General features: G+C 43.8%; 1 protein-coding gene across 1 annotated transcript in view; it reads right to left on the bottom strand.

The window, feature by feature from the left end:
* Positions 1-7,911: 7,911 nt before the first annotated feature.
* Positions 7,912-25,949, bottom strand: part of LOC139420492 (transcriptional activator GLI3-like) — a 171,477-nt gene continuing 153,439 nt past the window's right edge. Inside the window, exons 9-15 of the mRNA XM_071170697.1 lie at positions 23,530-23,637; positions 22,115-22,255; positions 16,366-16,515; positions 15,450-15,614; positions 14,694-14,972; positions 12,781-13,186; positions 7,912-12,128 (exon numbers count right to left, since the gene is read on the bottom strand). Of these exons, the coding sequence (XP_071026798.1) occupies positions 9,715-12,128; positions 12,781-13,186; positions 14,694-14,972; positions 15,450-15,614; positions 16,366-16,515; positions 22,115-22,255; positions 23,530-23,637 (3,663 nt within the window). The 3' untranslated portion in view covers positions 7,912-9,714. The remainder of the gene's footprint in view (positions 12,129-12,780; positions 13,187-14,693; positions 14,973-15,449; positions 15,615-16,365; positions 16,516-22,114; positions 22,256-23,529; positions 23,638-25,949) is intronic.

Here is a 25,949-nt window from a genome sequence, read left to right as displayed (position 1 = left end):
TTTGCACACAATGTATATAGACTCTCTTTATTTCTACTGTGTTATTGACTTGTTAATTGTTTACTCCATGTGTAACTCTGTGTTGTCTGTTCACACTGCTATGCTTTATCTTGGCCAGGTCGCAGTTGCAAATGAGAACTTGTTCTCAACTAGCCTACCTGGTTAAATAAAGGTGAATTTAAAAAAAATAAATAAATAAATAAAAACGTGGCTGCCATGAAAGTGAACTGTGTTTACGCATGATTAGGGGTGTATTAATTTTGCAGATTCTGTTGAAAGCGTTTCTTAAAACCTCTTACTTCTACCCCCTCCTTTTTCGAACATTCTGTTAAAAATCGCGCAACTTTTCAGCGTCCTGCTACTCATGCCAGGAATATAGTATATGCATATGATTAGTATGTGTGGATAGAAAACACTCTGAAGTTTCTAAAACTGGTTAAATCACGGCTGTGACTATAACAGATCGTGTGTTTCATTGAAAAACGCAAGAAAAACTGCTCTCTGAAAGCTAAAAATAACTTCCATAAGTCACTTTCATGGGTTGTTAAAAGAGGACAAAATAATATCGACCTGCATGCAATTCATACAAATTCCACACGATGTCGCCATTGTCGTCATTTTCAATTGAATTTTTTGTTGGAAAATCCAACTATCTGGATTCCGTTTCTTCCAGTCTCCACCAGGATGCTGTGAATGTGGACAATGGCAGCCATTGATTTGCAGACGAGGAGCTATTGAATATACATCGCCCTGTAATCATTTTGATAGATTATAAACGTTTACTAATACCTAAAGTTGGATTACAAAAGGATTTCGAAGTGTTTTGTGAAAGTTTATCGTCGACTTTTTTAATTTTAAAAAATGACGCAGCGTTTAAAAACGATGTTTTTTTCTGAATGACACAGCTTCCATAGAAAGCTATTTTGGGTATATATGGACCGATTTAAACGAAAAAAAGACCCAATAGTGATGTTTATGGGGCATATAGGAGTGCCAAGAAAGAAGCTCGTCAAAGGTAATGAATGTTTTATATTTTATTTCTGCGTTTTGTGTTGCGCTGGATAAGCAAAGTCTTTGTTTACGTCGCATTCAGGCATTTTGAGGTGTTGCATGCTATCAGATAATAGCTTCTCATGCTTTCGCCGAAAAGCATTTTAAAAATCTGACTTGTTGGCTAGGTTCACAACGAGTGTAGCTTTAATTCAATACCCTGCTTGTGAATTTTGATCAAGGTTTGAGTTTTAACGAGTACATTTAGCATTTAGCGTAGCGCATTTGCATTTCCAGGTGCCTACTTGAGACATATGCGTCTCAAGTAGAATCAAGAAGTTAATACGGAAGCAAACCCCTACATTTGTCCAAAAGAAACTCTAATTTGCAACTGTTGGACTTATGATTACACCCTTATATCAGATAGATAATGGCAAAGAGTGTGCAAGGCGGTATTGAATGTCACTGTCTGTCACCTCAAATTTGTCGCTCGACCTGTGCGCACCTATGCTGTAAACGTTCATTCATTGGCTAGATTTTAGCAACCTCATGATGGGTATAGGGAAAATTTGAGTATCATCTAATAGCCTAAACCTATTGCTGTTACATTGAACTGGGTGAATGGAGTATGAATGAGAGTCATCTGATATGCTGTAATAGAAATAAGGCCATGCTCATGAAAAACAAAATTGTCCTCCCTCATCTTAAACTGCACTGACTGCCACTGGTACTTATATACTTCAGTACATTACCCATCCTTTAACCTGGTCCTTATGTTAAAGCTTCCAGAAAGCGGCATCCAAGTGTGAGGATAAACAAACTAGTACCCCACAGAGTACATGTAATATCTGTACAATGTAATTACTAGGTGTTATAAAGGATTTCGCTAGTTAAAAGGAAATGTATCTTGAGGTGTACCTACTTGAAATGATTGTGTACCTACAAAGTACGTTACCCATTCTGACAATCTAACGTCAGCTTCTGAAAGCGCCATCCAAGTGAGAAAGTGAACACACCATATAGTACATATCTGTAATATCATAAGTACAAGGTTGCCTCTAGTTACACAGGATTTAGGATTTAGTCTTTACAGTGTTGTTTTGTAGTTAACTATGAGCAATTTCTATATTATTACTTATTACTCATTATAAACTGGGTGGTTCGAGCCCTGTATGCTGATTGGCTGACAGCCGTGGTACGACAAAACATGTATTTTTACTGCACTAGTTACGTTGGTAAGTAGTTTATAATAGCAATAAGGCACCTCGGGGGTTTGTGGTATTTTGGCCATATACCACACCTTCTCAGGCCTTATTGCTTAATAACCAAGTGAAAATACCTACAAACAAAAGATGAGCTCCTACCTCAGTCAACTTTATTGCAAAACGTACATTTCTTAGATTAAACAAAGATATAGGCCTACTAAATACCATAAAAATAACTATTCTAGCGGTGACTCAAATATGTAGCCTAAACAGTATGGTGAATAGCCTAGAGCAGTGGTTCTCCATCCTGGTCCTGGGGAACCAAAGGGGTGTACATTTTTGTTTTTGCCTTAGTGCTACACACCTGATTCAAATCATCAACTCATCAGGCTTTGATTATTTGAATCCGCTGTGTAGTGCTAGGGCAAAAACTAAAATGTACACCCCTTTGGTTCCCTAGGACCAGGATTAAGAACCACTGGCATAGCTAGCTAATCTTGAAATATTGGATTGTCTTTTTTCTCCCTTTTTAACATTACAAGTACCAATGGAAATCGAGAACTCTGTCTGACTGTCTTCATCTATTTCTTTCTGGTAAGCATTTCCCATCCTGGAGTCTGAGACCTTGTGGGAAACTGTGGCAGAGAAGAAGAATTGATGACAATTTAGCATAGAAACTGCAGTACTCCTAGTTATCATCATCATGGTTTCTAAAGTTTAGGCATATACAATGCCTTCAGAAAGTATTCACACCCCTTGACTTTTTCCACATGTTGTTATTACAGACTGAATTTAAAATAAATTAAATTGAGATTTTGGGTCACTGGCCTACACACAATACCCCATAATGTCAAATTGGAATAATGTTTTTAGAAAAGTATTCAACCCCTATGTTATGGCAAGCCTAAATAAGTTCAGGCGTAAAAATATGCTTAACAAGTCACATAATAAGTTGCATGGAATCACTCTGTGTGCAATAATAGTGTTTAACATGATTTTTTATGACTACCTCATCTCTGTAACCCATACATACAATTATATATATAAGTCCCTCAGTCGAGCAGTGAATTTCAAACACATATTCAACCACAAAGACCAGGGAAGGTTTTCCACAATGCCTCTCAAAGAAGGGCACCGATTGGTAGATGAGAAGAAAAAAAACAGACATTGAATATCCCTTATTAATTACACTTTGGATGTTGGTATCAATACAGCCAGTCACTACAAAGATACAGGGGTACTTCTTAACTCAGTTGCCGGAGAGGAAGAAAACCATCGTTTTTGGCGGGAATAAAAAGAAACAGAATAGAGAAAAGTAAAAACAAAATCCTAGAGGAAAACCTGGTTCAGTCTGCTTTCCAACCAACAATGGGGGACAAATTCACTTTTCAGCAGGACAATAATCTAAAACACAAGGCTAAATATACACTGGAGTTGCTTACCAAGATGACAGTGAATATTCCTGAATGGCCTAGTTGCAGTTTTGACTTAAATTGGCTTGAAAGTCTATGGCAAGACTTGAAAACAGCTGTCTAGCAATGATCAACAACCAAATTGACAGAGCTTGAAGAATTTTTTAAAGAATAATGTGCAAATATTGTGCAATTCAGGTGTGCAAAGCTCTTAGAGACTTACCCAGAAAGGTCATTCTAACATGTATTGACTCAGGGGTAACGAATACTTGTGAAAATTAGATATTACTGTATTTCATTTAAATATATTTGCAACATTTTCTTAAAACATGTTTTTAGAAAACACTAATCTGTTTTGCAGATGGTCAGATCTTGACACAATGCCTTTATCCTGGGATACTTAAATAATTGCACCAATCCATCCCATCCGAAAGGGAGAATGTTCCTCAACAGTGAAACCCTTGCAAGGTTACATGATGGATTAAGAGTTTGTCTTGTGACAATTTTAAGTGCATTTATAAACCATTATTCAACCAAGCTTAATAGGCTTACAATTTGGCAAGCACAAATGACTAGCTCACAATTTTAATCATAAGTGTTTTTTAATGTGTCAAAAAAAAATGTATGGTTAAAGTAATTGACCTATCAAATGCACAAATAAATGATTTAACAATTTAAAGTATTTATTTATGTGAACCTGTTTTTGCCTTTGGGCCTAGACATCTGACTCCAGATCTTCATTACAGAGTTTTGTCAATGATGTGGTCGGTTTTCAATTGGCTAACACTCATCGCGTGGTTTGTGCAGGCTGAAATATGGGATGCTACCAGAAACTTTAACATTTGTAAAAAGCATGATAACAAGCATTCGTTGTTACACCCCTGTAATTACAAACTGCAATGTTGTTACTGCAGTGTAACCATAAATTATTACATTAACTGCAATACGTGTTACAGTGTAATTACATATGTAATTACCAATGATTTCTACCCTACCGGTCAAAAGTTTTAGAACACCTACTCATTCAAGGGTTTTTCTTTATTTTGTACTATTTTCTACATTGTAGAATAATAGTGAAGACATAAAAACTATGAAGTTGCACATATGGAATCATGTCGTGAGACCCCAAAAATTATTTGATATATTTTATGTTTCAGATTCTTCAAATAGCCACCCTTTGCCTTGATGACAGCTTTGCACACTCTTGGCATTCTTTCAACCAGCTTCATGAGGTAGTCACCTGGAATTTATTTCAATTAACAGGTAGGCCTTGTTAAAAGTTAATTTTTTGAATTTCTTTCCTTCTTAATGCGTTTGAGCCAATCAGTTGTGTTGTGACAAGGTAGGGGTGGTATACAGAAGATAGCCCTATTTGGTAAAAGACCAAATCAAATCAAATGTTATTTGTCACATACACATGGTTAGCAGATGTTAATGCGAGTGTAGCGAAATGCTTGTGCCTCTAGTTCCGACAATGCAGTAATAACCAACAAGTAATCTAACTAACAATTCCAAAACTACTGTCTTATACACAGTGTAAGGGGATAAAGAATATGTACATAAGGATATATGAATGAGTGATGGTACAGAGCAGCATATAGGCAAGATACAGTAGATGGTATTGAGTACAGTATATACATATGAGATCAGTATGTAAACAAAGTGGCATAGTTAAAGTGGCTAGTGATACATGTATTACATAAGGATGCAGTCGATGATATAGAGTACAGTATATACGTATGCATATGAGATGAATAATGTAGGGTAAGTAACATTATATAAGGTAGCATTGTTTAAAGTGGCTAGTGATATATTTACATAATTTCCCATCAATTCCATTATTAAAGTGGCTGGAGTTGAGTCAGTGTCAGTGTCAGTGTGTTGGCAGCAGCCACTCAATGTTAGTGGTGGCTGTTTAACAGTCTGATGGCCTTGAGATAGAAGCTGTTTTTCAGTCTCTCAGTCCCAGCTTTGATGCACCTGTACTGACCTCGCCTTCTGGATGATAGCGGGGTGAACAGGCAGTGGCTCGGGTGGTTGATGTCCTTGATGATCTTTATGGCCTTCCTGTAACATCGGGTGGTGTAGGTGTCCTGGAGGGCAGGTAGTTTGCCCCCGGTGATGCGTTGTGCAGAACTCACTACCCTCTGGAGAGCCTTACGGTTGTGGGCGGAGCAGTTGCCGTACCAGGCGGTGATACAGCCCGCCAGGATGCTCTCGATTGTGCATCTGTAGAAGTTTGTGAGTGCTTTTGGTGACAAGACAAATTTCTTCAGCCTCCTGAGGTTGAAGAGGCACTGCTGTGCCTTCTTCACGATGCTGTCTGTGTGAGTGGACCAATGCAGTTTGTCTGTGATGTGTATGCCGAGGAACTTAAAACTTGCTACCCTCTCCACTACTGTTCCATCGATGTGGATAGGGGGGTGTTCCCTCTGCTGTTTCCTGAAGTCTACAATCATCTCCTTAGTTTTGTTGACGTTGAGTGTGAGGTCCATATTATGGCAAGAACAGAGAACCGACAGTCCATCATTACTTTAAGGCATGAAGGTCAGTCAATACGGAAAATTTCAATAACTTTGTGCAGTCGCAAAAACCATCAAGCGCTATGATGAAACTGGCTCCCAAGAGGACCGCCACAGGAATGGAAGTTACCTCTGCTGCAGAGGATAAATTCATTTAGTTACCAGCCTCAGAAATTGCAGCCCAAATAAATGCTTCACAGAGTTCAAGTAACAAACACATCTCAACATCAACTGTTCAGAGGAGACTGTGTGAATCAGGCCTTCATGGTCGAATTTCTGCCAAGAAACCATTACTAAAGGACATCAATAATAAGAAGAGACTTGCTTGGGCTAAGAAACACAAGCAATTGATATTAGACCAGTGGAAATTTGTCCTTTGGTCTGGAGCCCAAATTGGAGATTTTTGGTTCCAACCGAAAAGCAGCCAACAAGTGCTCAGCATATGTGGGAACTCCTTCAAGACGGTTGGAAAAGCATTCCAGGTGAAGCTGGTTGAGAGAATTCTAAGAGTGTGCAAAGCTGTCATCAAGGCAAAGGGTGGCTATTTAAAGAATCTCAAATATACAAAATGTAAATATTTTTTGGTTACTACATGATTCCATAGTTTTGAAGTCTTCACTATTATTCTACAATGTAGAAAATAGTACAAATAAGAAAACCCTTGAATGAGTAGGTGTTCTAAAACGTTTCACCGGTAGTGTATATACACTAAATGACTGATAGAGGGCGCTGTGTTGAAGCCGCTGTGCCTCCATCTTGGCACTCCCCCGCCATTGTAAAACACATTTTGGAAGCTATAGAAATGCATTTATGAATGTCTATATTAATTTTACACACATTTTTCTATTACAGACACCTTAATGAATACTTTAAAAATTATATTATGTCATGAATACAGTACCTTTAAATTGTATTATGTGAGCTAAAAATAAAAATAATATCTTAAAACATTGTCCATAAAGTCAAATCAAATGTAGATAATTAATGTTACTGTCCCCACTACAAAAATACATACACACTCCAGGGTTTATATACATCACTGGTAATTAGAATGTAAAAAGGACCCCATAAAATGAAGTGTTACCCACAGTATTTCTACATTTGCTTATATATACATTTAAAAGCCAATTGAGGAGAAGATTTGACAATATTTTTGGACAAACCCGAAGGTAATACATCTATTTTTATGTTTTTGGATAGGCACTGGCTTGTGGTCTGAAGTGCATGCATGACTGTTAGTGTAGAATTTAAATTCTTACTGATGATCAGAAGGGGGCAACAAAAGCACAGACTTCGATTATCCATAATTCAATGTGTAAGAATTGAGGGTACATGGAGGTTGGTACAGACAATCAGTGAGGTCCAACAGAAGTTGCATTTCCTTTTGATGTGTGTGTAAGTTATCCTCTTTAAAATTAAAATTAAAGATTTTGACCCAATATGTTGGAACAAGATTTGATTTGAGAGTACAGAGGCTCTCAACCTGATAGCCTGAGGTTTAGACAGAGATTGTTCAGTGATTTAATCCCATTACAAGGACAGTGACTTTATTAGTAATGCTTGGTAATGCAGTAATTCTTACCAATGTAGTTTGTCGTATGCAGAAATGGCAGTGACGTTCGCAGTCAATGGATCATTCTCTCATTTATTTGTTTGTCGTGGTGGGTTAATGACTTTAAATCCAACAAACCTATGTAACCTATGGAAGATCGGTTCACATCCATCTGAGTCTGTGTTTCATTGTATCCAAACCAGCACACATGCAAGACAGAAGACTTGAAATATAATTTCTTTTTTTTATTAAAACCATACAAACATTTGTGGTCAGTTAGAAAAGAGCAAAGTGGCTCTTCACCACTCAGAGCCAAATCTGCCTGGTCTGGGAATCCCTGCTTTTAAGAGTCATTTCTTTATTGACCCCTCTGCCTCATCCTCATATCTGAGCTAAACCTACAGAAAGAGTCATATATTTACAGGTATAAAAAAAAAGGCAATAGTAAAAAAAGAAAGAAAAAAGATTAACAAACATGAAAGTTAATGCATTTCACACATTTCAGTCTTTTCGATAATCCGTTTTAAAATTTAAATGTTTGTGAATTTTACAGGTCTCACAAGACACTTAACATGTGTTTCTTTTCAGAATTAACAATGGAAGATTGGCAGTGATCTTTTTATTTTCCGACAGGCAGGTTTTATTAAGGCACATACCTCATGGCCATTCACTCTGGTCCTTTCACGAGGGAATGAGTTCTTACTTTTTCCAAAACAAAACACCGATGCACAGCTACAACTACAGCTACAAAGACAAAAAAGTACCAAAAAACATCAAAACAATTCTGTACCTCATTACTTTGCCACTGAAACTATTTAAAATACTGTACACTGTCATGTGGGATTGCAAGGTGATACTAACACTGTTGAAAGGGTCACTGCACTCCATAGTGGCAGGACATATATTGTACTCTTTTGGAGAATAGAATATGGATGATCCACTATAAATGTCTATCAGACAAAAAAAGGATCACATTTCTAAAATGGTCAAATAAAATTGTGGATAAAAAAACAGAAAACAAATGGTACCCTTTTTTTAAAATCAGTGAATCATGTGCTACGCTTAGAATTAATGGATGATCTGTTGTATAAAAAAAGTAAAAAGAATATGTCCCATACTGTCCATAAATGCTTGTTTTCTACAGAAAGCACCTCAAAACAAAAATCTGATTTTCACAAACAAAATATGGAGAAAAAACCCACATTGGTATATATACACCTGTGAGTACCATTACAGACATTGCAAATCAAGCCATTGGAGTATGAACTAAAGGGCTACGTTTTGGCGCTTGTAATTCAAAGACTTTGAATATTATCGTAATACTCTGTCAAACACACCAACTTGGTAAGACTTGGTAGAAGCACTGAAACACTAACATTTACATATTCTCAAAAGTAACATACTAACAAAATTAGAATCTTTCTATAACAAGTAAATATAGAAAGATAACAACCAGGGGACCTTTGACCCTCTTATGACCTGATAACATAAGGATTTATATGACGCGATTGTTGGACCATAATGGTAAATGGTACATCCAATAGGATTAGATACTTAGCATGTGGGCTAGTCTATGTACTTATGAAGACAGTGTTTATGTTTGACCTTGAATACAACATGCATTTATATCAACAGTGTACAGCAAAAAAAACAGCAACGATACACAGAATAATGTTCCAAAGGGACAAGACCAGAAATGCCATCAGAGGCCTCACTCGCTCATCAGTAATACAAAGGGAAGGGCTTCCAAAAATAGCCTTCATTACAGAAATTGAATATACCTATATATAATTTTTGACACATCCCCTGCCTCAGAAGAGAGGGGATGACACTTTTACAAAATAAATCATTTTGGCAACAAATCTGTTTCGGGAAACACTTTAGGTAAGTATAATAAACTGTGATAATTTGTCGCTTTGTCATAAGTGTTGCCATCTTTTTTCCTCTTTTAGTTCTTTACATGCATCAGGTTTTTCCTCTATTTCCTTTTAGACAGGGGAGGGAGGGATAGAGCGAAGGAAGGACGGAGTTAGTTACTGCATGATGGCCAGGAACTTGCTCTCCTCGGCGAGGGTGGTGAGGAAGGAGCTCATGTCCCCGATGGCCATGTTGCTGAGGTTAGAAGGCACCATGCCTGCGGTGCTGTGGAAGGTGGCAGAGGCCCGGGGAGTGGTGAGGCGGGACGAGGTCCAGGACAGGCCTTGGAAGATGGAGGGGCTGATCAAGCCCGATACCAGACTACTCTGGTCGTAGCCCAACCCCACATTATCCAGCATGGTGTCGAAGTCCAGCGCCACCACGTCGTCTAGCACATTGGCTGAGCCGCCCACGCCAGTGTCCACCGTACTGGTCACCTGGTCGGCACCCGGAGATAGTAGGCAGGCCGGGACTGAGGAGTGCACGTCTAGACCCACCTGCTCGGTCATGGTTTCCAGCAGACACTGCTCCTCCAGGGGAGGGAAGGACGAGGCCTTTGCCTCCACCGGGTCAAAGCATACAGCCTGGTCGCTGAAGCCCTGGTCCAGAACTTCCAGCTTTAGCCCGGATACCTGACGGGCCAGGGAGCAGTGGCTGCCTTGGTTGCTCAGACTCTGCTGCTGCTGGGAAATGTTCTGATGGGTTAGGTTGACATGGCTACCGTTGGTGGTGCTCGGTTGGAGATTCAGGTATTGCTGTGGTCTGGCCGGGTGCCTGCTGTTGGCCTGCTGCAGGCGGAGGGGGGCGGCGGCGGCCAGGAGTTGGTGGTGGAGTGCCGGGGAGAGGCTGGATAGGCTGTCCATGGAGGCCCGGCTGAGGAGCAGGTTTTCTCCGATCTGCCTGGAGGTTCTGTGGTTCTGGGTCTGGTTGTGATACTTCTGCTGGCGGCAGCCCTGGGGCAGAGGCCCCAGGGTGATCTGGGAGAAGTCAGGGCGGCCAAAGGTGTGTGTGGGGTTGTGGTCATTCCCTTTCATCTCCATGCAGGAGTGGGTGGTCACCTCTGACTTTAGCCCGCATGGAGGCTGAGGTTGGGACTGGGCTGGCTGGGCACAGCGTTGGTTCTGGAACTCTCTGGCGAATGATTGTTGCGGCTGCACCACCATGTTCCCAAACCTCCCTAATGGCAAACCGGCAGCCAGACCTTGGTGCTGCTCAGTGGCGGCCCATCGACTACACCTCTGCTGGGACTGGGCCTGGGGCTGTCTCTGTGGAGACCTCTCAGCGCTCCCTGAGCTCACCTCATTCCACTGGATGGGCATGCCGTCTTTACTAGGGCTCTTTCTCTCCAGTTCCTGCCGCTGTTGGTGCTGCTGGGGGCTGTGGAAGCACTGGTTCAGCCCTGGGTCCTGGTCCTGTAACTCCCCCCCAGGGAGATGTACATTGTCCCCAGCCACCTGGTTCTCCATGTAGTTGTTGTAGGAGTCTGCTTTGTCCTGTGAGCGGAGGTACTGCACCATGTCGTCAGGCAGCATGTCCTCATCCCCCAGCATCCCCCCTTCCTCCATGGCCAGGGCCTCCAGGGCCGTGTTCTCCATGATGCTGGGGGGGCAAGGCGAGGAGAGCAGGCCCCCTCTCTGTAGGTTCACGTCGGAGCGCGTGTAGTTCTGCAGACTGAAGCTGCGGCCCTTTGCCGTGGGGTGCTGGAGGCCTGATAGCGGGGGCAGAGGGTGTATGTTGTTAAGGCTGCTGAAGCACTGGACCTGGGGCAGCCCAAAGAACTCCGGTGCTTGCTGAGGGTGGGTCCGCACGGGGTCGCTGGCCCTCCGGTCCGGACCGTTCCCTGGGCCCTCGCCGGGGTAGAAGCCCCTCCGCCAGTAGTCTCGGTAGCCACCGTGGCACCCGTACCTGTTGGTGGTGCTGCCATCGCTGCAGCGGCGCGACCTAACCAGTTGAGGCATCACATAGTTGCCTCCAGCTCCGTCCTGGACCTCGCCCATCATGGCCATGCGGGTCTTCAGACTCATGCACTCTATGTTGGGCAGCGGTGTTGGGGGTGGGCCGCCCGTGGCAGCAGCGTACTTGGCCTTCAGGTAGTAGTGCTGCGCAGGCGTGAGGTTGAGCATCCCCTTGGTCCCTCCCCCAACACCCGCCCACCCCCCACTCACAAACACCCCTCCTCCTCCACCACCTCCCCCGCACTGACTGGCCTCGCTGGAGCGGCGTGAGGCGTCGGTAGAGATGGGGTCGTAGGAGTCGGCGGAGCTGAGGTTGTGGTGGCGGTAGTGGTGACTAGGGGTGTTGGCTGCCTCGCTCTGGGATGCCTGGCTGGAGCGCCGCGACGAGAAGCACGGCGATATACCCGAGGAGCGCCGGCTGCTGCTCAGGTATGCTGAGCTGGTGGCGCTACCACAGCTGTCCCGCCGGTCACCGCGCTCAATGCTGTGGAGCATGCTGAGCACCGTAAGTTCTGTGCTTCCCAGCTCGGGACGAGGGGGAGGCTTCGGCTGGGATAACCTGCCCAGGTATGGATCTGAGGAGGGCGAGAGAGAGGGAGGGAGAGACAGAGTAGGAGAAAGATAGGGGAGGGAGAGAGAGAGGGGAGACAGAAAAAGAGAAGAAGAAGGAGGGGTAGTGGAGGTGTGTGGGGGGGAGAAAGAAAAAAAGAGGGCGAGAAAGAAGGGGGGCGGGGATAGAGAGAAAGATGAGCACAATATAAGTGAAGAGAGATCCCTCAGACAGATGCAACCTTCTCACAAATACAACTGGCACAGTTTGGCCATGAAATTCTATTACATGCTTTAATCACTGATATGATATATGGCGTGATACGATATGGGTTTGAAAGTGATTTCCAGCGGAACAGAGAATTTTAAGAATTTTTTACGTCTGTGTATTCAAGTCCGATCTGCCAGGGGGAAATTCCAAGTAATCAAACTGAGATCTGCTGAGACATTTGGAGTTATTTTCACAACCCAATACTAGTGTCAATATTATTTTACATATCTATTCGCCTTTACAGCGTCCAGGGATGTTTAATAGCGATATTGAATGCCCATGGAGTACAGCATGTAAAACACACTTCACACCCTTACTAAGTCCCTGTAATGAAACACTATTTTTCTTTGTGTATAGCCTCAGAGGACCCAGATAGGGTGGTGGATATGACCATGGTGGGTCCTTACCCTTCCCCAGGATGGCAGGCAGCGTGGCAGGTCCCTTGGGTGGCGGTGTGGGTGACACCCTGGGCATGGGGCCTCCTCCTCCGTTCACCTGCTTCAGCCTCTCCATCTTCATGTGCTCCATCCATCTCATGGGTCGGCCCACACTTCTCCTCGCCTGCAGCGCCAACGTAGCCGCTGTGGCTGTGGACACAGTGGAGTCCATGATGGGGGCCCCACAGCCCCCTTCTAACTCCTCCAACACCTTCTCCTCCTCATCCTCCAGCTCCTCGTACTCTCCCAGTCCCTCGCCCAGTCCTAGTCCCACCCCTCCCCTCACAGCAAGCTGGACTCCACGGCTGGGATAGGCGCTGATGGAGGACTGGTCACTGCTGCATGTAGACTGACCGCCAGGGCTTGGCTGAGACGTCTGCCGGGGGGGAATAGGGGTGTGAGTATCAAGTAAGTGATGAAAACAGGTGGAAGAGGGAGGTGAAAAGAAAAGACGGGAGGGGAAGAATAGGAGAGCTCAATTATTATGGGACACATAAAAGGGATTTTTATGTCTCTGTTTCCAGTATGAAGGAAGTTAGAGGTAGTTTCGTTAACGCTAGTTAGCAATTGCGCTAGAGCTGGTTTGCAACTTCCTGCACGCAGAGACATGTAAATGGTATCCACAAGTTCATCTGACTCTGGGAAAGAAGATAAAGGGCCTCTTGCCAAAATCCCGAAGTATCACTTTAAGGACCATTTTATTTTATTAAAGGTCTGAGCCATGTGATAAAAACGCACAATGACACCATGTGATGCAGCTGCCTGGGACATGTTTTCCACAGGATTAAACAATAACACAATGATTGATCATATTAACGCATTCCGTCTGATCATAACCAAATACCACCTTCAAATCTACAGGCCACAGAACCATCGGAGGTTTGCTTTCAACTGTCATTACAATATGTGTAAACACAGACAATCTTTCCCTCCTAGAGCTGTGGGTTTGTCCAATGTCTTTTCTTCTGTAAACCACGTGGACAAAGGATTATTTTCAGACTGACTAAGGAAGGGCTTACTCTGATTTACCCAAATGGAGTGAAGAGAAAAATTCTAATTTTTTTGGCATCATACAAAATTGCAAAACAAGAATTTGTAGTTTGAATGGGCCTAGTCTCATCTCATCTTGGTTCCACCCAATGCATTTGGCTGCACAATAGAGCCCTAGGCATTGTTGGGCATTCTACACATAAACATTATTGGAAATGGTTGGAAATGCAGTTAGTTCTGCTCTAAGGCATTTAACTTGCTTTGAGCAAACGTTACACTTCAAAATAAAGAAAATGATTATAATCAAGAGAATTTCTCAATCCCAAGTGGCGACGACCATGGACAGCTTTGTAAAGATGACTAATGAGACAAATGCTGATGCCACATGGAAAGAGGAGATAAGGAAAGCGGCCAACAGGCTACTGAATGGGTATTACAAGGTGAGTGAGAGACATACGTTTACATTTTTTTTTTTTTTTACAAACGCAACATGGCAACATGAAGAGACACCTAATCTCACCTGATTACCCACTGTCCATAGAGAGAGAGAGGGACGAGTAATGCATGGAAAATTGGACAGAAGAAAACATTAATTCGTTAAAGGGTTATTCGTAAGTGGTATGATTGCACACAAAACACACGTACGGTCCACGGGTTTACGTGAACATCACGGTACATTACACAGTTAGAGTTAAAGTAAAAATAGATGGAGCGTTGTTAGAAGCTACTGTATTAGGGTGACATTTCAGATAGAGCTGGGCTGTTACCCCCATAGAAATATAATTACTAGAATGGGCATCCCCATTCAATTCAACGATTCGTGTTTGGTGGACCAGCGGCAGTAATTCTATTTCTATGGTTATCCCATTATGCAGTGTTAGAGAGGGGCTCACCATGGGTTTCTCTGTCTTGATGGACTTGACCTGCAGACATTCGTCCTGTTTCGAGGTAGAGTGGTTGTACTCCCTTTGGTCTGCGTACCCTCCCAGCTGCCCTGGTGACAAGCCCTGTCCATTCCCCCCGTCCTGGGGAGGGGGTCGTGGGTAGGTGTCGCCGCGCTGCTTCTTGGTAATGTGCGCCTCGGGCCCGTGCACGGTCTTGACGTGCTTGCGTAGGGAACTGGGGTCTGTGTAGCGCTTGGTGCAGCCCGGGATCTTACACACGTAGGGTTTCTGGAACATAGAAATACATTATATTGTATTATTTTGTTAGTATATAACATTATATTAGTACACTGTTCTATTTAATTAAATGTTCTGGAAGGAGAGTAGATGGGGATGCTTCTGTTTCTAAATTTGTATATTTTAGTCATTTAGCAGACACTTTAATCCAGAGCGATTTACAGCAGTAATTAGGGTTAAGTGCCTTGCTCAAGGGCACATTGACGGATTTTTCACCTAGTCAGCTCAGGGATTCTAACGAGAGACCTTTCGGTTACTGTCCCAAAGTTCTTAACCGCTAGGCTACCTGCCGCTAAAGGCCTCCAGCAACGGACAGCATGTTCACATAAAGTCAGTGGTGTAGGTAAATTACCTGTCGCTGAGCTGTGTGTGTGTTTGTGCGCACACGTATGTTTCCCTGCATTTGCGTGAGTGCATACATGTACTGTATGTGTGTGCGCGCGTGAGTGAGTGAACGTGTGTTTGTACCTCGTTGGAGTGTGTGCGGTTCTGGTGCTTGGCTCTGTCTGAGGCGTTGGAGAAGGCCTTGTTGCAGCCCTCGTGTTCACAGACGTACGGCTTTTCTCCAGTGTGGGAGCGCAGGTGGGTCTTCAGGTTCTCCAGGCGAGAGTAGGCCTTGGGACAGCCCTCAAACTGCACAGAAGAAGAAGAAGAAGAACACACACATCAAACACAGCTCTGCGTCATCCTGGCAGACAACAATTACCCCCAAAATATTACTGACCTATGCAGTAATGTGACAGATTGTTGATTAAATGTAATCATCACAACCATTTAACAACGACTATCTCTTTATGTATTCCTATATCTAAGGCCATGGATGTAAAGTCAACTTTGTGGGAGTGTAGAGCTCTACTACCCGACCCGAGCCCGACGGGCCCCAACATTACACATCGGGTTAGGGCCCGGGTTGGGCCTGTTTTTTCAAAAACTAGGGTATGGGCAGGGCTCGGGTATCACTAAATTGATCACCGTGCTCTGCTGTGCAGTACAGTCAAATCTGAGTAAGATCTTAACATGGCTTCAACCTCATCACGATTATTTCACAGAAAATAATAATGTTCCTTGAGTTTTGTCGTAGTCTAGAGTGAAAAGTAACTGTCTCATCATTGAGCAGAGTAGCCCAAGTCGAGCCATTTCTATGGATACTCACAGAGCGCCATGAGCAGAGCAAGCTGTGAGCAGGGAGCGAGTGTACAGAGAGGAGCAGCTAATGTATTTACTAAAGGAGGAAGTTATTTCTGATTTCAGGGAGGGCCGGTCTTAAATTTGGCAGAAGCAATCAGGCCTGGGGAGGGTACGGCCTGAACGCCGCGGGCATGGGTAGGGCTCGGCTTAAAAGTCAGGCCAATGCAGGACTCTAGTGTTGTGGGAGTGTGCTTACGGTGCATCGGTGTGGTTTCTCCCCGGTGTGCCTGCGCATGTGGACCACCAGCATGTACTGGGCCTTGAAGGGTTTCTTCTCCCGTGAACACTCGTCCCAGCGACACACAAACTCCTTCTTCTCCCCGTGGATGTGGTCATTGTTAATGTGCTGAGAGAGGAAACCAGCAGAGGTCAATCACAGGTCAATCTGGATTTTGATTCAATTGATTCATCCATCATTGTATTACCACTCATTTTCCCTCACTCTCTCTACCGTTTCGTACTGTTTCATATTCTCTCTCTCTATTTCTTCCATTGTATTTAGTACTCTGAGGAAAAAATGGGAGACTTGTGAGTCTCAGTGTCCGATCTGAACTGGCTTTTCAAATAAAACCCTGTCACTTCAAATCACATGGGGCTCCTGCTGACAGATGTGCTGCCGTGGCAACTTCCGATCTGAGGCTTAGGGGTGTGGGAGGAGGGGAGGGAAAGGGGAGAGGGAGGTGAGGGGATGGGGCATTTCAAAGCGTTTCAAATGCCATGGCTTTACAACTCCAGCAAAGCATTATACAGTATCTAGTGAGCATGCATTCTCCCCTGATTTCTCTCTGTCACTCTCACACCCTCTCTCTCTCCCACTCGCTCTGTCTTTGCACACTGACCAGTAAAAGGGGTACAAGTGGTGGCAGTGGATGGTTGAAGGGGGATGAGAGAGGGCTAAAGAAAAAGAGAAGAAAAAAGGCAGACATGGAATCCTCGGGGAAAGAAGTCAACATCTGGCCCTCTCACAAAGACAACAGTGTTAGTGTGGTGGCCTCTGAAGGGCCTTTCCGAGAGCAATTTTAACCCAGGGAGACAGACACAATATCCTGAACAAAAGGAACCCGTCTTATTACATTCCTGAACAGAGATGGGGGAGAGAGACATTTGCCTTACGGGGAAAACAGAGCGAGAAAGAGAGGAACGGGAAAGAAAGACAGGGATAAATAGAGACTTGACTTTGAGAGGTCTTAAATGTCTAGGAGAAACAAACGGTTGTTAGAGTATCTCTATATTTAAAAACCTCAAAAGTGGAGGGAAAGAGCAGAAGAGAAGAGGAATTGAGAGGGTATATATTTGTCCTGTTACACACAAGTGTGTAGTGGAAATGTGTTTCTTGCATATCCCAACTCCCCTTGAGACACCCACAGGGAGTGGGGTCACAGCCAGGGTCACCATTGCACAGCACCCCTTGAGCAATTAGGGCACAGTGACAGATTTTTTTACCCTAACTGTTCCGGTATTCAAACCAGCAACCTTTCTGTTACTGGCCCAACTCTCTAACCTCGAGGCTACCTGCCGCCCTGAGAAAAGTGTGTGTGTGTATCTGTGTGTGTGCGCCTGCAACCCTGTTTGACCTGCTAGTGCGTCACTGGCCATGCACCTCCAGACAAGACGGTCCCCAGACAACGGCAGAATTATCCCCAGCCTGGAGCCCCTTCCCCTGGCCAGCTAGTAACCCAACACATTAGTCCAGTGGGGCCCTGACCAGGCCACCGTACATCCCCTCCTCTTCCTATCAGAGGAGGGGATGTACCCCCAAACAGACAGTATCATATGAAGTCTGACCTTACTTCAAGAGAAAGACCCCCATGGGCCCTCAAGTCTCAGAACAATTGCACTTAACTAACCCCCTATGCAGTGGGAGCCAGGGGTGTCGTACACCGCCCCTATGACAAAAGAAGTGCATTAAAACCGGCATCTCTTCGCCAGCCATGTGCACTTTCCTGCCCTGCTCTGCTCTTACAACTACATCGATATGTTAGCCAATGCAATCGTTCATTTCTGTCTCCAATTGACTTTATGTATCAACAAAGGCCCTCCATTCAATTCAACTTGACACATTTTAATTTTGGTGCTAAAAAAATTTCAGAGAGGAAAGAAATGGGGAGGTAAGATCGAGGGCATCGTTTCCCTCAGATTGATCTTCCCTCCCCCATCACAACACGGAAAACCGATCCTAGCTCCTCTCCTCCTTTTTTCCCTTCCGCCTCTGTGAGGGAATTCCTGTGGAAAGCGATCAGTCTGCGCCGTGCCGTTCGATATCCCCTGAGTGATAGGAGTGCCCCGGTGTTGCTGTGCTGTTGGCACACGCTCTCCTGTCCCCCCTCGTCCCTCCCACCAGCCCGTACAAATGACCAGGGGCCGCTGACGGTCGTGATGCATGGGCCCCGTGCTGACAGAGAGGGGCCCGAGCTAGAGACGACACTAATGGTCATGATCTAATGGCAATTTGTAATGAATCAATAATCTCCATGCTGAGCGTATGGGTAGGCAGTGTTGGCCCCGGCGTCATGGACAAACAGGTGGTGATAGCAGTGGTGGTGGCGCGTTAGCAGCTAATTCATTTTCACCCTGCCAGCTTATCCGCCAACATACTGTAAAAACGCCACTGAGATGGATTTAGGAGGGAAACGGGCGGAGGGAGACATGCGCTGAATGGGGACACAGAGGCTGGCTGGGATGAGCACAGAGTGCATAGACACACACACGCAGGCATGCAAACACACACACACCCTAGAGTACACATGCGCTTACAGGTATAGACTGACATACCAATAATACAGTGTATAACACACTGATATGCAAACACACACAATTTGATGTGAACTATTTGTATAGGGCATGTAGCTACTACATACTAAAGGAAATGTTTTTTAGATTACTCTAGACTTTTATGGATTTACACCCCCATATAATAGCTACACATGCACATAAACACACTGACACCAGATACACAGAATCACATCAATACTTTCCTCAATTTTGCCCGACTTCAAAATCCCTCTACAGTCTCCCCTTATCAAGCACTTTCTGGTATATACACCTCATACATTAGAATGCAGGCGTGCATGAAAAGAAGGCCTGTTTACAAGGCAATTTCACTAAGCTGTGGGACCCGCAACACCGTTTAGCTTTATCAAACAGAGCCTAATAAATCATATGCTCTTTTGTGATGTCAATTGCTGAAGCGCTTTGTGTAAAGAAAAAAAAAAAGAGGGAAAAAGAGGCAAGGGAGGGAGGGAGATGGAGGGAGAAGAGAAGGGGGCTAGAATTTGTATGTGTAATTCAGCAGAGCCTTTTCATCTTGGAGTAAGATACTCCAGACAGATAAGGTGCCTAATCCTTCTCCTGATCAAAAAATTATCTGCATTTTACCAATTAAAGGGCTGTGCCAGCAGGCAGGAGAGGGGACCGCATTCTGACTGAGCCCAACTTTATCTCCCCTCAACACAGAGGAGGCACCCAGGCCGCAAACACCGCCATACAGCATGCTTGAATACTGGGGGAGCTAACGCTAACATCACGTAATCTTCATCCTTTTAGAACAAGGAAATTACAGCTCCACCTAAGGAGATGACCCAGAAAAGCACAGTGTCAAGGTGGGATTGAGTGGATGTTGACTGTGTGGATTGTGTGCACGTATACACATATGCACACACACACGCACGAACACACACACCCTATCTCAGGGTCACCCCATTTGAGACCCTTTCTGTATTCCCCCATCTTAGTCTTTGTACCATCTCTCCAAAGCATCCCCAGTTCCAAACCCCCCAAACATCTCAGACGGAGACATTAAATAATCCAGCACCAACGACCTTATCTTTAAAAGTGCTCCCTCGAAGAGGAGAGAAAATTAAAGAGATAGGGAGAGAGTGATGCCAAAAAAAGGTACTGGAGGTTGAGGGGGTTGAGGGAGGGAGGGTGATGTAGAGAGGCAGAGTTAAAATAAGTGATGGAGAGAGAGGGAAAAATTAATGAAATAAATACAGCAACCGAAAATTGACACCCGCCTCGCTTTTGCTGACTGGGAAGGCCAGATAAGTGAGCTAAATTGCATAGATGCGATGTTTATCTTATCGGCGGCACCGAGAGCGCTTAAACGAGGATGATAAAGGAACGGCGCAGCGCGTCATGGTGCGAGCGCGTTTGTAGAGTGTAAAAATATGCATCAGGAGCGAGGCAGGAGAAGCTTTTGAACAGGGTAGAAAGCAATGAGGGTGGTGCACAGCGGCATTTATTTCTAGAATTAGGCCATGCGAAAAACAAAAAGGGATTTCTTTGTCTTCATCTACGTAACCATCACTTTTTTTTAACACTTCAAATAGTTAATAATTTACCTCACTTGTTTCAAACAGCAGTTTAATTTTTAAGTTTTCACCTCACTAATATCAAAGACTATCTAATGAACAATCGATAGAAAATCCATAAATGTATCAGAACTGAAAACGATGTTGCATGAACACTACCAATCAAAGCCAGACTGGAAGCATATTATAGTATTATGTTTTTTCTCCATTCAAGATGACAAGTTGAAAACAGGGGGAGGGGCATTGGATGTGGTCCAAATACTGTATTTATCCTATTACTGAGGGGGGGGGGGGTGGGGGTTTAGGAAGGGGTGGGGAGATAAGAGGGTTTTCTCCCCGCTCACCGAATTAGAGGCAAACCGTTTTATTAGCATGTCTCTCCCCCTATCTGCATGGGCATATAAAATGAGTAATTCAAATACAACATAAAAAAAATGTAAAGGGGAAAAGACAATGAGGATGTGTTGATTCTTTTCTTCATGGAGAATATCTTGTGTGATCAAGCTCTTTCCCAGTATGATGCCCCTCCCCTTCTCCCAGCCAAACTCCCCCTGCCCCTGGCAACAGGGGCAAGAAGTTGTCAAGATCCTCAACCTTTGAGCAGAGCCCTTCAAACGCGGGAGGCAGCCCATTCCGTGCTGAGGATATCAATTATAGATAGGGGTTACTGCTGCGGCTGCGGATTGCAATGTCAGACGCCGGGATAGACAGCCGTGGAGAGCTGGGGATCTTTCTGATGTGTGCTGATCAGAATCAGAATCAGAATCACGTTTATTGTCCTACAAGAGGAAAATCTTGGCACAGCTCACATGAAATGGTCAGCTGTGTGAGCTCAGCTCCAGCTGTCATGTAATAAACATGAGTGTGAAGTAAAATCTCACCTCACAGTGGACCTAGTGGTAAGTAGCACACAGCAGGTCACAGGGGAGACCAGTCCAACGACAGCAGCAGAAGCCGTAGTAATAGTATCAGTGTAAGTGGCGTCCATAGTGCTTGTGATACAGTATTACTGTAATATCATTAATAGTTAGGTTAAGAATAGGCCCTCAGGCTATACCAGATGAGAGTCATCCATCTCCTGGGTAGTGTGAGGAGCTGTATGACAGAAGGGGGGAGTATATTACAGCCAGTACGGTACAGACTTGTATACAGTACAGAAGAATGTAAGGCTTAAGGCCTGATTGTGCAGGGCTCGTAGGTCGAGTCGGTGCCGGCCAAATCAGTTAGCGCCATAGCTCAACAGCGACGTGCTCGGCAGCCTTTGAGCCCATTAACCATCGTCCCCGAAACCAATCTGGAATCCGGCAGGGGCATTACTCAACGCCTGTAGGCTGTAGCACACTGTACTGAACGCTGAACATGGTGACATACAGAAGAGACTGCTGGACCAGAGAGGGCTGGAGCCAGGCGTCCAGGAGACTTGTTGGGGGCTCCTAAAATATACTTCTAAAACTTGTTTCCTATTTATTGTGCTGTTATCTGCACAGTATCTGCATTCCAAATGGACCATAAAGCTTTTGAACTTGAACTTGATAGAGGTAGAGGGAGTTTAGCGAAGCCAGACACCATAGTCATATGGTTTCTGCCTCCTGCAAATCGAGGCTACTTCCCTATAGTGTCCTGGTAGGTACTCACATGCACTAGCTGTTCCTGCGTGTCAAACTCCCGGTGGCAGCTCTCCCAGTGGCAGTTGGTCTCGTACACCATCTCTGGCTCCTGCTTGCTCTCGTCCTTGTCACCTTCCTCCTTCACCAGTGTCATCCCATCCGGATGGTCCTACAGTACAGAAACCACAACGCAATTACAGCAAGGACACAACACTCACAGTGTTACAGAAATGACCCAGCAGAGATCTGCAGAATATTAAATATTGTACAGTGTGTACAGTAAGTAAGCCCTTATCAATTCAGAACGTATGGGTCCGATTAAAAAAAATCTAAAATACTATGGTTAGGTAAACGACTTAATATATTATGTTCACAACACACTTGACAGGTAACAAAGTCATATCCCAACCAAAACGTTCCCTCCTCCTACTCTAACCTTCCCTAACCCAACAGACCGATTTAGTTTCACTTTTCCACTTGTGTAATCGAGTGAATCTGGCCAATGTGGCCCTGTTCGGCACACAGGGAGTAGAATGTCTGGGAGTGGAAATGTAGCGCTGCAAGCTCTGCTCTGGGTTGGCAGTTGATCTACGACAGGTCTGGGGCAGAGTATTTCAGGAATCTAACCCCCTCTTCCTGCTCTAGCTTGCTCCATTAGTCTAGACATATTTTACTGTCACTGTTAGCATTACATGGCTGGGTAGCCTGGAGAGTACTGGAGAGAGACTGTAACAGGGGAGACCAGGGGTGTACAGGGGTTTCTCTCTGGGCAAAGTTGTGGTTTGTAAAAACCACCTCGGTCTACTGTTAGTACCTGCCTGCCATGGTGTTAGGAGAGTGTGTGAAGGTGGGGAACAGAGAGAATAGGAGTTTCATTCACAGAATGTGGAACTCTCTACAGGCTTGCCTCCATTGTATGAGCTCAGAGACACTTTAAGAAGCATCATTCCAGACACAAGCACACAGAGAGCCCTTTAGAAAACCTGCAATCTAATTTCAAAAAATGTTTCCATTCACTTAAGCATCTGATTAAAAGGAAAACAATTTCCTTCTGGTACCTCCAAGATCAATGGGGCTTATCGTTTCAGAGGCAGCAGCCTGAACAAGCAGCCGAATGAAACAGGCAAATAAATAAATAGTTTTACAATAGATCACATAATTGGCCCCAAAGCTCTGCGTCTGAGAGAGTGACTGAGTGCGTGTATGGTTGTGTGTGTGGTTATGTGTGTGCGTGCGTGTGTATGCACACGTGTGTATGTGTTTTCTGTGTGAACAGAATTTAACAGCAGAAGCACCACATCCTATTCTGTTGCTACTGACGCAGTAAACCATCTCGTCTTCTGATCTCATCTTTGAATACCATAAACATACCCCTTTTCTAACACTAGATAAGAATGTCTGTTCATTGGACTATACGATAAATGCTGGCGAAGTTCAATTTACCTGGCAACTTACTGAGTTGGGTAGCTCCTCATCCGGTTTGATCTTGGAGCGTTTGTGGTGCATGGGTTCCCCCGTGCTGCTCACCGCTGACTCACTGGTGGGTTTGGTCTGTGGGAAGAACCACAATAAAATCACTTAGTTCAAAATTAATTCCAACATACTATATGATAGAATGACCATGAAAGTTGAGCAGAAAATAACATTTACATGCAGTTGTATAACGACATCCTGTATGATACTGTTCAAGGGATCTAGTTAATCCTACGACAAGGTAGCATAGTACAGCCTGTTGTCTATTCATTCGAGGTCATTGAATAAGCCAATGATTCTATACAGCAGTTTACTATCTGACCTCACCTTTGATAGACCTGACTCTGGCCTGACTGGTCCTGGCCTGAGAGCCAAAGGGGAGTTCCCTGTTACAAGGCAGGCGAGCCAGGAAAATAAATGAACTAGTAAAGCTGAACTGGCCTGGAAAAACAGGAGAGATTCCTTGGTTCGGATCTGTGCTACTGGCCTTCTCAGAATGTTTACTCAGGGGAATCTGGAATGTAATTTCCCCTTTAACTTCTTTGGGACTGGGGGGTCAGTATTGAGAAGCTTGGATGAATAAGGTGCCCAGAGTAAACTGCCTGCTACTCAGGCCCAGTTGCTAATATATGCATATTATTAGTAGATTTGGATAGAAAACACTCTGAAGTTTCTAAAACTGTTTGAATGATGTCTATGAGTATACAAGAATTCATATGGCAGGCAGAAACCTGAGAAAAAAATCCAACCAGGAAGTGGGAAATCTGAGGTTTGTAGTTTTTCAAATCATTGACTATCGAATATACAGTGTCTATGGGGTCATATTGCACTTCCTACGGCTTCCACTAGATGTCAACAGTCTTTAGAACCTTGTTTGATGCTTCTACAGTAAAGGAGGGGGGAATGAGAGCTGAATGAGTCAGAGGTCTGGCAGAGTGGCATGAGCTGATCATGCGTGCTTTTCTACAGACAAACAAATTCTCCGGTTGAAACATTATTGAAGATTTCTGCTAAAAACATCCTAAAGATTGATTCTATACTTCGTTTGACATGTTTCTACGAACTGTAATATGACTTTTCGTCTGGACCTTTGAGTTTGGATTGTGTACTAATCGTGCGAACAAAAAGGAGATATTTGGACATAAATGATTATCGAACAAATCAAACATTTATTGTGGAACTGAGATTCCTGGGAGTGCATTCTGATGAAGATCATCAAAGGTAAGTGAATATTTATAATGCTATTTCTGTTGACTCCACAACATGGCAGATATCTGTATGGCTTGTTTTGTTGTCTGAGGGCTGTACTCAGATTATTGCATGGTGAGCTTTTTCCGTAAAGTTGTTTTGAAATTTGACACAGCGGTTGCATTAAGGAGAAGTGGATTTAAAATTCCATGCATAAGTATTTCTGTAAATTGATGTGGCTCTCTGCAAAATCACCGGATGTTTTGGAACTATTGAACATAATGCGCCAATGTAAACTGAGATTTTTGGATATAAATATGAACTTTATCGAACAAAACATACATGTATTGTGTAACATGAAGTCCTATGAGTGTCATCTGATGAAGATCATCAAAGGTTAGTGATTCATTTTATCTCTATTTGTGCTTTTTGTGACTCCTCTCTTTGGCTGGAAAAATGGCTGTGTTTTTCTGTGACTAGGTACTGACCTAACATAATCGGTTGGTGTGCTTTCGTTGTAAAGCCTTTTTGAAATCGGACACTGTGGCTGGATGTACAACAAGTTTCTGTTTAAAATGGTGTAAAATACTTGTATGTTTGAGGAATTTTTAATTATGGGATTTCTGTTGTTTTGAATTTGGCGCCCTGCAATTTCACTGGCTGTTGGCGAGGTGGGACGCTACCGTCCCACATATCCCAGAGAGGTTAACAGTGGTGCATCTTGACACTCGAGCCACTGAGCTCCTGCTTATAGACACAGTGAAAATGTATTTGTCCTATTTGGACTAGAAATATCAAATCGGTAAAGTAGTATATGATTCTGGTTGTTTCCTCAGAGCTAGAAAGAATTCTGTAATAGATTGAGAAGGTACATTTACATAATAAGAATAAGAGATCTCATCCACCAACTACTTCATAGCTAGAAACAGCAGTGAGTGTGGATCTGTGTCATTAACATGCCACAAAGTAGCAAACTAAAATGTGAGCTTTAAATGCGAGCCCCCACATACAGTCGGAATGGAGAGACATTGTGGAATTCATCCATTCCATCTATTCCCATTTGAATCCCTGTTTCCTCCTGTGTGATTAATGGTGTCAGTGGTGGGATCCTATGCTAACAAGTCCCTTGTTGTTTCTTATGTAAAAAATCCGATGTTCAAAAACGACGTTCCCAGTCGAAAATAACACATCCAGGGGACCGT

Source organism: Oncorhynchus clarkii, chromosome 11 (genome assembly GCF_045791955.1).
Source record: "Oncorhynchus clarkii lewisi isolate Uvic-CL-2024 chromosome 11, UVic_Ocla_1.0, whole genome shotgun sequence".
NCBI classification, from domain to species: Eukaryota; Metazoa; Chordata; class Actinopteri; order Salmoniformes; family Salmonidae; genus Oncorhynchus; species Oncorhynchus clarkii.
Note: the sequence above shows the minus strand (reverse complement) of the source record. Positions and strands in the feature narration are given on the sequence as shown.